Genomic DNA, 12,206 nt, shown 5'->3' with positions numbered 1-12,206 from the left:
TGAGGCCCAGCCCCATTGCTTTCCAGTTGGATGGGTGCAGACCCCACTGAGCCATGGTCTCCTCATCTGGAAAACGGGGATAATATCTAGCTTGCTGGGTAGATACTATTGCTGAGAGAATGTTCAAGAAGCCACAATGTTTTCTAGGAAGTTAAAAGGCCAGTTTTCTCAGGAACACTCTGTTCTTCTCTCTGTTTACTGTCTCAGAGATCCATGTCCCAAGTACTCCTCCCACAGCGCAGGCCCCTGAAATCCCAGGGCATTACTAAGAGGGGGTGGATGGAAAAGAGATGAAGTTACAGCACCCTGGGCTGGGCAGGGTGGTTCATGTCTGTAATGTTAGCACTTCAGGAGGCTGAGATGGGAGGATCACTTGAGCTCAGGGTTTGAGACCAGCCTGGGTAACATAGCGAGACCCTATCTCTATTAAAAAAAAAAAAAAAAAAAAAAAAGTTAGCTGAATGCGGTAGTGCGTGCCTGTATTCCCAGCTACTTGGAAGGCTGAGGTGGGAGGATCGCTTGAGCCCAAAAGTTGGAGATTGCAGTGAGCTGTGATTGCGCCACTGCACTCTAACCTGAGCAGCAGAGCAAGACTCTCTCAAAGAAAAGAAGAAGAAGAAGAAGAAGAAGAAGAAGAAGAAGAAGAAAGAAGAAGAAGAAGAAGAAGAAGAAGAAGAAGAAGAAGAAGAAGAAGAAGAAGAAGAAGAAGAAGAAGAAGAAGAAGAAGAAGAAGAAGAAGAAGAAGAAGAAGAAGAAGAAGAAGAAGAAGAAGAAGAAAGGGAGGAGGAGGGGGAAGAAGAAAGATGTTACAGCACCCTAAAGTATGCTTTAGGGAACCCCACTCTCAGAGAACACTAGTCTGTAAGTTTTTCCTTAAAAATTGGAGTTGTGTTGGGAAACAAGTTTTGGAGAAGTTGCATTCTGTAGCCCATCGCTGAGCCTCTTGATGTATATTAACATACTAAAGGCTCTGAGAAGTTCTGTAGTAAAGAAAGCATTTGAACTTTAGCTAATCCAGTGGTTCTTAAATGTATTTCCTAATCTGGTATTTTCTATTTTTATGCTGGATGGCTATTCATAGGACATGAAATTAGAGTTCTAGTTTCTTGAAACACACTTGGGGAAGTGCTGATCCAGATCTTAGGGGGCTTTGGGACTTTGGTTAAGATATGGGCCAGGTCCCTAACTTCCCAGGCTGTGGCTACAGATGCTAGCAGGCTGGTCAGAGATGGGTGGGAGGGATGGTCATCCTTGCAACAAGAATAAGGCAACAGCCTGATTAAATGGCCACTCCATTGCCTGAAATGACAGCAGTTGAGGAGGGTTGATCATTTTGATACCACAGAGAAGAAAAGGGGGACAGGTGGAATTAGGAAGGGCATATTCTATTTCCAAACACAATTTTTTATGGAGGTCTGCTAATACAAAGCAGGGGAGGGGTGACCATAAAGGACAGAAAAATGTAATTTGAAACAGAAAAAGCACCAATAGTTCATAAACATGAAAAGCATCTCACGATTAAAAAAATGACAAAAGAGAGATTCTCTTCTCACCTATCAGACTGGCAGAGTTTAGAAAGATAAACAATATTCAGTGTTGGAGAGGATGGACATTTGAATAACCTGTGGGACGGTAAGGGGGCAGTTTGGTAACATACATCACAGTTTTGAACGGGCATCCCCTTGACATTGCAGTCCTACTTCTACGAATTAATTAACACTGAGGTGATAACCAGGCAGATGCACAAAGATGTTCTTTGCAGTATAATTTACAATAACCAAATGGGGAATAAACGAAAGGTCTAAATAGGTTTTAAAAGGCTGCAATAAATTTTCAGAGGCAGTAGAAAGGAGTAGAGGAAAATGCATAATCCAGAGCCAGGACAATAAATGTAAAGCCTGGCTCCAGCCCATTATGGCTGTGTGACCTCAGGAAAGTAACTTAGCTCCTTCTGCCTCTGTTTTCCATCTATAAAATGGGGATAATAATAGTGTCTACTTTGTGGAGCTGTTTTGAGGATTAAAGGATTGAAAATATATACAAAGTGCTTTGGAACACTAATTGGCTATTCTGAGGATGACATCTACCTGCAGGGGAATATGCTATTAAAATGATATAGATTCATTTCATGGAGTGACACTTTCCATGCCCATATTTTGTAAAATATATAGCACATATTAGGATAATCCAATTCATGTAAAATGATCTGTCTTTTGATTTCTCTACATGTTGATATCCACAGAGAGAAGTCTGGAAGGATGGTCACACCAAGCAGGTGACTAATATACATTCCTGGATGACTGTTGGTCTCAGTTATTGTTTACATTTTATATCTTTCTATAGTTTAGAATTTTCTATAATGAGCACATATTGTCCCATTTGAAGAAACACAATAAAATCATTTTCATTTGGTGGAAAAAAGGACTAGGGTGATTTCACAGCCTCTGCAGAGCAGTGGGATGAGGCCCCAGGGGCTCCCACCCGCTGGCAGCCAAATCATCCACTGGGGGCCTTTCTGCTTCTAGGCCCTGTCTCACACCCCTCCCTGCTGGTCTGTGGTCCTTTGTGTCTCAGCCCCCTTCCCCAGTCCACAGGGGCTGCTTGGCCCCCAGGAGGGCCCCCGCCGCTCACCTGCCTTACCAGAGTTGGGGTACTCCACCATGGTGGGCAGGTACCGGCTCTTGCTCACGTCCACAGGCACGAAGGCTGTGTATTTGCTAATGACATTGCAGGCCTTGCTGGTGTGCAAGGCGCTCACCTGGTAGCGGCGGTTGGACCCTGTGCAGGGAGAAACTGGGGTCACTGTTCAGACTCAGAAATTCTTCCCTCACACAGAAGCGCTGGAAGCTAAAGTGGGGGCTCTACCAGTGGTCCCCATCTTTAGGATTAAATAAGCCTTTAAAATCAAGGACTTGCCAACTTGCTAACTAAAGACATTTTTAAAAAAACCACCATCATTTCACGACATCATTTCATAAAATAAAGGATATTTTAATGTAAAAATGTAAGACATTGTCTCAGAATAAAAGACAGCTACTTCCTTTAAATAACTAGTTTTATTTTTAAAAACACCCAACCCACTATGTTGTCTGTATTTTGTACTTTAATTTTGCAGATGTCTAATGGGAACGTTGCCGTAAAACTTAACAGGTCCCCTGGCTGGTGGGTGGGGACCACTGATCTGACCCATTTAACTGCTGAGGACATTGCAAATCAGAGAAGAGTGGTGAGTTTAAGGTCACATAGCAAGTTAGGAATGGATCTGAGATCAGGATGGTCTGACCCCAAAGCCCAGTCGCTTTCCTTTGAAGAGGTGAGCAGTCTCCGGGACTTGCAGCCTCCGGAAGGCTGTGTGAGGAGCCAAAGAGAGGAAGGGTAGACAAGTGCTTCGTAAACTGTAAGGTGAGGAGCTCATGGGAAGAAAAAAAGTTACATGTACAATACAAAAATACAAGTAAAATATAAACAAAATAATATTATTATAGAAATAAAGCATAAACTCACAACAAAGAAATGATATAACCATTCTCTATTTATATTTCTATTCTCCAAGTGTGTTCCATCAAGATCCCACCAGTCCCTTTCTCAGTAAAGTCTGCCCCAATTCCTGGACTAAATTAGTTCCCCCACCGTCCCTGTTATACAATCTCTTGGATCCCTGTCTTTTTTCTTAATAGCACTTAGGACAAATGCACTCAATTAATTATTTGTGTAATGATGTGATTAATGCTGGCTTCCCTGCTAGTTTGTCAAGCACTCATGGGTAAGGAAGGGATGGAGATTGCTTTTTCACCGGGCTGTTCAACTGCGTTTACACGACCCAGTGGGAGCCTGGCCCCCAGCCGATCCACAGTAAATAAAGGCATGATGAATGAGTGCGTAGAGCCCCTGGACTGGACTGGGGGACTTGGAGGAAGGTGTGGGCTGTCGCCATTGTTCTGTCTCTGGAGCCCTACTGGGACTGCTGCAGGGGAGCACTGAGAAATGGGGCGCCCATAGGAGAGAGGAATGAGGCGGGGAGAGAAGAGGACGGATCACTGGATGGGGTGGAAGAGCCCAGGGCTGGGGGAGAAGGCAACTTACTCGGAGGCAGGGGGAAGAGGGTGGATCTTGGAGGCAATGGAATGGAGCCCTGGGCTGTGCGTGTGTGGGTGGGTGGGCGGGAGGGGAAGGGCGATTGGGAGTGAGGGGAGGCACCTGCAGGCTGCGGTGTGAGGTGGAGTGGGGGAACAGTGAGCCGTGGCGGGGCTGTGGGCAGATGAAGGGGGTTGAAGCCAGAGATGAAGGGGTGATCCTGGAGCAGGAGTAGGGAATGAGCCCAGGCACTGAGCAGAATGGGGAGGCGGCGGAGCTTGGAGGCCGCAGAGGCGAGTGGGCGGGCAGTGGGCGGGGCTGTGAGGAGGGGGCGGGTCCTGGAGGCCGACGGGAGAGAGCAGGGCGGGTCCTGGGGGAAGTGGACTGGCACAGGGTGGGGGCCGGGTCAGGGAAGGAGGTGGGCTGACTATGGAGGTGGGGACTGGCTATGGCGGGGAGTGGCGGGGTGGGCAGGCCATGGGGGGTTGTGCGGGGCACTAGGCACTGCTGTAATGAGGGGATGGGGCGAGAGTAGGGCCTGGAGCGGGGAAGGAGGTGGGCGGGTCATAGGGAGAGTGGGCGGGGAACTGGGCGGGGCTGTGAGGAGGGGGTGGGGCAGGACCCGGGAAGGAGGTGGGCGGACCACGCGGGACTGGGAGGATCACCGGGGCGGGTGGGGAAGAGGGTGAGGGTGTGGGTGTGGAGGGGGGCGGTCCTCCAGAGGCCGTCCGCCGGAGGGGCGCAGGTCCGCGGCGCTCACCCTGCTCGATCTCGCCCTCGCGCTCCGCCAGCTGCTCGAAGTCGCGGATGATGGCGCGGGCCGCCAGGTGGTGGAAGGTCTCGCTCCATAGGTCGGCATCCCTCTCGCCGCGCCGCTCCGGTCCGGGGGGCCCCAGCTCGAAGCTCACCTCCCACTGCAGGCGTTGGCTGTCGCGCAGGCCTTTCACCAGGGCCTTGCCCAGCACCGGGCCAGGGGTGGCGGGCCTGCTGGGACTGGCTCGCTCCTGGGACTCGGCTGGGGCCTCCCAGTCCGAGGATGTCTCTGTCTCGAAGGCAGAGGGGTGGTGGGACGGCTCTGCGGGCAGAGGGACAAGTGGGCCAAGCGCTGACGTGGGGGACAGACGGCTAACTCCCAGGGGGGCAACGTCCCTCCCCAGGGAGCAGACACTTCTAAGCGAGTACAACTCCCTCCATCTCCCCAGGGAACAGACAACTCCAACTGCTTTCCTAGGACAGCTGCGGGGGCATGGGCTTGTCCCCAAGGGAGGACACATCCGCCTCCCAGGAAGCTAGTGCCTGAGGGGGCCAGATAGGATGGGGTGGGACAGGGGCACTGAGAATGGAACTGCACCCTCACAGGTCACTCAAGAACCAGGGTGACTGGGAAGCGTGGGATTGGTGAGGTCCTCAGAAAGGGGTGAGCCGCAGCAGACCCCAAGGGGACAGACCCAGGCATCTCCCCTCTGGGCCTGTCATCTGAAGTTGAACCACAGTCAAGGATTCCTCGCTGTCCCCAGTCAGGTCCTGGATCCTGTGGTCACTTACCTAGATCTCCGGGGCTTCGGCTGTCAGAAGTCCGCTCTCTCACGGGGCTCCAGGCCTGGGTCTCCTGGCCCCAGGGCAGGAAGGGCTGGCAGCCTTGGGGCAGCAGAGAGGGCCTTCGGGCCCCTGGGCCACGGAGTTTGGGGCCCTGGTCCAGGTCCTGACCACTGTTCAGCAAGGGCTAGGGAGGGAAGAGGAGAAAGAGAAAGAGGAGGAGGAGAAGGAAGAGGAGGAGGAGGAGACGGCGGAGGAGGAAGAGCTCCTGGTGGCTGGACTCTCCTTCCTCCGGCTCCCCACCCCCACCCCACCAGCTCTTTCCTGGGGCACAGCAGCTCCTCCTGGGCACTGCCCCTCCAGTACTCAGGGATGCATGACCCAGTCTCCATTATCCATGAGAAACATCAACAATGATAATCCGAAACCATGGAGAAACTCCAAACCGTGGAAAGCCACATAGAAAATAATACACCACGGATAATTCTAAACCCACTTTTTTTTTTTTTTTTTGCCACGAAGTTTAAACTTTTTTGTGTGTATGGTTAAAACTATCAACCTTTTTTCCTTATGTCTTCCCATATGTCATACTTAAAAGGTCTTTCTCACTCAAAAAATATTCTAGAATTTTTGGGATTTCATTTTTGTTTGTTTGTGTGTTGAAATCTTTGATTTACATGAAATTTATTTTGGAGTAAGGAGAAAGGAATCAGATTTTTCTTGATTTTCTAAATGGTAAGAATCTCACAATTTATTGAATGCAGTTTTTTCCATTTGAATCCCTGCAGCTTAATCAGTTTCCTACCTCTATCGCAACAAAGCTTTCATGCACATTTGGTTTTATTTATGGACTTTCTGTTCTGGTTTGTTGATTTAATCTATCTATTCTTGTGCTGGTACAAACAGACATGAAAAGGCAAGGGATAAATGGAGGAATACATTTGTAATAGTCTTGGCAAAGATCATTTTCAAGAAGCTTTTATAAATCACTGGGGGTAAAATACAAACTTAATAGAATAATGTGTTAAAGGCATTTGCAGGCCATTTATAGCAAAAGTTTATAATTTTTTTCCATCTTGCAGATTGGCAAATATTCAAATGTTTGATGGCACCCCTGTGGTCAATGGAAAGACAGGGTCTCTCATGGACTGTCAGTGCTGATGTAAATGGGTACACAGTTGTGGGAGAACAATCTAGCAATGTGCTATCCATTAAAATGCATAAGCCCCTTTGATCTGGCAATTCCTCTTTCAGGAATTCAATCTTCTGGAAATACACAAGAGTGCAAATATCGATGTGCAAATACTGTATATTTGTTGCAGTATTGTTTGTAAATGTAAAAATCTGGAAACTACCGAAATCAGTCGGGGTTGGCATCAGTCGGCGTTGGCAAATAAGTTCTGGTATATTCCATGCAATGGAATGTCACACAACATTGAAAATAAAGAAGTAGTTTTCTTCATGCCAAAGTGAAAAGATGTCCAAGACGAAACTTATTTTTAAAAAAGTAAGTTGCGATTGTTCTGTATCCTCACTGTGGCGATGATTACGTGACCATATACGTTTGTCAAATCTCATAGAACTGTTCACCAAAAAGGGTAATTAAATTCACTTTTAAATAAATACAGTGCACTGTTATTTATTTAAAAAGTGAATTAAAGAGACATTAGAAAAGTAAGTTGGAGAGCAGTTTGCATATGTGATTATTAAAATACATACATGTACTGTGTATGTATGTGTTTGTGTGTGTAGTATTAATATTTCTAGAAGGAAACACTCAAAACCAAGTGGGTCTGGGAATAGGACAGGGGGCCTTTTATTTGTACTTTATACCTGACTGAATTGTTTGAGGGTTTTTATTGCAAACATTGAGTATGTATTACTTTTGTAATTGAGGGTTTTTATTGCAAACACTGTATTACTTTTGTAATTGAAGAATATGAAATTAATTAGAAATGAATTTCAAGCCTCTGGGACCAATATACATCCTCTGGTAGGGGGAGGGGATGAGGACGAAAAGGCACTTATCAGGTGTAACACTTTTTTAGGCTAACAGTTAGCCATGGGGGGTTTTCCATCCCTATCAAGTATTTATTAGGAGGGGGACTGTGTCTCCCCATTAAATGGGGGCTGCCTTTCTGTCTTTCTAAGCCAGAGGTCCTAGGAATGGTACAAGGATGTGGGAGAAGGAGGGGACTGGTAACTCCCTGGATGACCCCAGCCAGGGCTGCTAAGTCCCAGGGGATCCCTACCCTCCACTCCTTGCCCAATCAAACACTAGGATTTCCCCAGCCATCAACACCACACTGGGTCACAGAGAGCAACTGAAGCTGGGAAGGTTTCCATGGCAACAGATGAGTCTAAGATCCAGCCCTACATCCACCTAGAGGGCGCATGGAGTGTGTGTGTGTGTGTGTGTGTGTGTGTGTGCACATGTAAGTGTGTTGTATGTGCATGCATAAAGGAGAATTGGTTTGGGGAAGAAGCCAGGCAGGAGGGAGTGAGAGATGAGCAGAGATGGGTCTGAAGAGCTAGGGAGCGTGCAGGAAAGAAGTAAAGGGGAACCAGCCTGTTCAGAGCTCTCACCAAATAAAGCTGCCAGCAGAGGATGCCTGCTGTGTGCCAGGTGCTGGACCGGGCACTGCATCTTTTATCAGCCAATGCCTGGAAGAGTCCTCTACTTAGAGTTGGCTCTCAATAAATGTCTTTTGATGGATGGCAGCTCAATCATGTGCCTAAGCTATTCTCCCCATTTTGTAGATGAGGCATCTGGGGCTCAGAGAGTTGAGTGACATGTTTGAGGAGCAGAGTCAGACAGACTGCAGGGCCGGTTGCCTTCTGATTGCATCAAGTGGTCCCTCAATAAGCACAGAGAAGGGCCTCCAGGGATAAGATGGCCGTGTCCCTACCCTTAGAGAGTGAGCTTATGTGTAAGTGGAGGTAGGGAGGGATGGGGATGGTGGTTGGAAGTGGGAGGGGGCATATAGGGAGAGTGAAAAGGCTGCTTTTATGGAACCACAGCCTTACAAGGACAAATCTACCTAAAGCCCATTCTTTTGTTTGTTTGTTTTTTGTTTTGTTTGAGATGGGATCTCTCTCTGTCTCCCAGGCTGGAGTGCAATGGCATCATCCCAGCTCACTGCAACCTCTGCCTCCTGGGCTCAAGTGATCCTCCTCCCTCAGCCTCCCGAGTAGCTGGAATTACAGGCGTGTGCCACCATGCCTGGCTAATATTTGTATTTTTTGTAGAGATAGGACTTTGCCATGTTGCCCAGGCTGGTCTGAAACTCCTGGGCTCAAGCGATCTGCCTGCCTTGGCCTACTAAAATGCTGAGGTTACAGGCATGAGGCACTGCGCCCAGCCAAGCCCATTCTTAATAAATGGATTAAACCACAATTTGGTTTAGGACAGTGGTGCTCAACCAGGTGATTTAGCTCCCCAGGGAACTAAAGTGTCTGCAGACATTTTTGGATGTCATGATTGGGGATAGTGTTGTTCCTGGCCTCTAATGAGCAGAGGCCAAGGGATGCTGCCAAACATTCTACAGTGCACAGAATTGCCCCCAGAATTGCCACAGAATTGCCGCACCTGTAATCCCAGAACTTTGGGAGGCCGAGGCAGGTGGATCACCTGAAGCCAGGAGTTCGAGACCAGCCTGGCCAACATGGCGAAACCCCGTCTCTACTAAAAATACAAAAATTAGCTGGGCACAGCAGTATGTGCCTGTAATCTCAGTTACTCAGGAGGCTGAGGCAGGAGAATCGCTTGAACCCTGGAGGCAGGTGTTGCAGTGAGCCGAGATTGCACCATTGCCCTCCAGCCTGGGCAACAAGAGCGAAACTCCATTTCAAAAAAGAAAAAAAATTTGCCAGGTGTGGTGGCACATGCCTGTAATCCCAGCTACTTGGGAGGCTGAGGCATGAGAATTGCTTGAATCCAGGAGGTGGAGGTTGCAATGAGCAGAGATGGCACTACTGCACTCCAGCCTGGGCAACAGAGCGCGACTCTGTCTCAACAAACAAACAATCAAACAAATAAACAAAAAATCCTCTCTGCCCTGCGTAAATGTATATGCCCTGGAATTTGTAGGAGGTGCAGTCTAATAGAGGGGGAATAAAAGGCTTTGAAGGCAGAGGGTCCCTCAAAGGTCAGACAGGTTGTAATCCTCTGACTGACTGTGTGACCCTGGATAGGTGCCCTGCCTCTCTGGTTCTCAATATCCACATCTGTACTGAGCCAAGGTGGGCCCCTAAACTCTCTCTTTCCCTAGGGGTGCTATAAAGTCAAGTGAAAGACAACATGCAAATGTTCCTTGCCAACTGGGCAGTGTGTGTGCAGGGAATGAGTGAGCTTATTCACTGGTGGGTGTCCTGATTTGGAGCATGTACTCGGAGATAAAGCAGATGAAGGCCTAGGAAAGGAAAGAGGGAGGGACTCACTTGACAGTGTAAGTTATGGATGGCCCCGTCCCATGGTTGAAGCAGGGGACACAGCTCTCCCCTGCCTGTCGCCTTCCCCAGCTCCTCCCTAACCTGTCATGCTTGGGTACCTGCAAATCAATCTGCCACCACTGGACATCCAGGCTGGTCTGGTTGGTGAGGTCCTGCAGCCTGGCTTTCCGCAGTGGGTATCTCTTGGCAGCTGGCATGGGGTCACTCGCCGTGGTAGCCCTTGGGTAGGGCTTGTGATTGGTGATCTGGTTGGTGCTATATGCCCTCCGTCGCTGGGAGACGATCGGATCTGGACAGGGATGGTGATGGGGAACCATCAGAGTGGGACAGCAGGGAAAGAGTGGGGCTTGCGTCCCCCTTTCCTGTTTGGAAGCATCTCACGTTCTCCACCTCTTGCCTACTGAAATATGTGCAGGTGCCTCCCCTGGCATCCAGAGCCTCTCCGGATCTGGCCCTAGTCTAGCTTCCCAGCTGCTCTCCCTGCTGCTTCTTTTAAAAGAAAAGAAGTGGCTGGGTGTGGTGGCTCACACCTGTAATCCCAGCTCTGTGGGAAGCCGAGGTGGGCAGATCATCTGAGGTCAGGAGTTCCAGACCAGCCTGGGCAACATGGCAAAAGCCTGTCTCTACAAAAAATACAAAAATTAGCCAGGTGTGATGGTGTGCGCCTGTAGTCCCAGCTATTCGGGAGGCTGAGGCACGAGAACTGCTTGAATCCAGAAGGTGGAGGTTGTAGTGAACTGAGATCATGCCACTGCACTCCAGCCTGGGTGATGGAGTGAGACTCTGCCTCAGGAAAAAAAAAAAAGGTACAAAGTGGGTCAACCACACTAGATCAGAAGCCAATTGTGTGTGTGCTTTCTAAGTGTCACAGTCTCCACATTGCTGCTCAGGCAGTTTCTGCCTGGAACGTCCTCTCCCTTTCCACCTCTAAGAAGCAGTCCACTTGTGAAGTCTTTGTTGATATCATCTAGCAGACGTACTCATTTCTCCTGGGATTCCTACAGCTTGTTAAATTTTCTAGGGGTCCCTGGCACCCTGTCACTCTGCTTTCTTTCAGAGATAGTGCCAGATGTATCTCTCATTACATGGAAAGCTCCAGAAGGGCAGGGGACATGTCTGAGTCGTCTTTGCTTCCCACGTTGCTCTCAGCCCCTAACCTTAGTAGGGAATCAATAAGTACCCTTTGAATGGAAACTAACACCATAACGAGGCTTTGGAGTCAGATAGATCCAGACTCTTTGTCTGTACTCTACCTATTGCTCTATGAGCTTAGCCAAGTTGCTCAAATTCTCCAAGTCTCAATTTCCTCATCTGTAAACTGGGTGTAACAGTACTGACCTCTGCAGCTGCTAACTATTCAATGAGGTGGCTTTTACCAAGTACTTAGCACATAGTAAACGCTGAACGTGAGGTAGCAATCATTAGAACCGCAGACCGACCGTGCTTGGTGGTGGAGTTTCTGCTGACTAGCCGGGCATCTTTGGCCTGCCCTAGGAGGAAGGGTGCTCCCGAGTTCTTGGCACAGTCTCCACCTTCCTGTCCGGGTCCGTCGTCCTGAGAGTGGTAGAAGACGGAGCTGCTAGACTCCTGAGAGTGCAGCATGCTGTACCGACGCCTCTTGTCCTGGAGGGAGGAACAGAAAAGAGGGCTAAGAGTGGGGCTAGGTGTCAGGAAGGACTTCCGCAGGGAGCAAGGGGTGTGAGCCGCGGTGGTGGGGTTTTCATTTCTGAAGAAACAGCTCAATAGGAAAGCTTTGTGTTTGTTTAGGGAATTGAGACAAACTTCTGTTCAAGAGATGGTGAATGGAATTATCTTTCAAAACACTTAGGTTGTTTATGTTTTTAATCATTGACTTCATTAAATTTTTTAAATGTAATTCTAAATGCCACTCCTGTCTCCAAATAGGTAACCAAAATTAACAAAATAAACCATCTGTTCCTTCCATTCCATTCTCCCTGATATAAACATACAGTTCACCCTTGATCAACACAAGTTTTAACTGCGTAGGTCCATTTATATGTGGATTTTTTTCAATAAAAGTTACACTGAGCATCGGCTTCTCTTGCCTCTCCTTCCACCTCCTCCACTTCTTCCCTTCTGTCACCTCTGAGACAGCAAGACCAACCCTCCACCTCCGCCACTCA

The 12,206-nt window shown here is 48.5% G+C and overlaps 1 protein-coding gene across 2 annotated transcripts in view; it reads right to left on the bottom strand.

The window, feature by feature from the left end:
• VWA5B1 (von Willebrand factor A domain containing 5B1) overlaps positions 1–12,206 on the bottom strand; it is a 63,638-nt gene that overhangs the window by 6,830 nt on the left and 44,602 nt on the right. For both annotated transcript variants that reach the window (XM_025403177.1, XM_025403169.1), the window contains exons 13-17: positions 11,502–11,685; positions 10,161–10,351; positions 5,620–5,797; positions 4,835–5,149; positions 2,641–2,778 (exon numbers count right to left, since the gene is read on the bottom strand). In XM_025403177.1, the coding sequence (XP_025258962.1) occupies positions 2,641–2,778; positions 4,835–5,149; positions 5,620–5,797; positions 10,161–10,351; positions 11,502–11,685 (1,006 nt within the window). The remainder of the gene's footprint in view (positions 1–2,640; positions 2,779–4,834; positions 5,150–5,619; positions 5,798–10,160; positions 10,352–11,501; positions 11,686–12,206) is intronic.

The sequence above is a fragment of the Theropithecus gelada genome, chromosome 1, assembly GCF_003255815.1.
Source record: "Theropithecus gelada isolate Dixy chromosome 1, Tgel_1.0, whole genome shotgun sequence".
Taxonomy (NCBI): Eukaryota; Metazoa; Chordata; class Mammalia; order Primates; family Cercopithecidae; genus Theropithecus; species Theropithecus gelada.
This window is presented reverse-complemented; position numbering and strand designations above follow the sequence as displayed.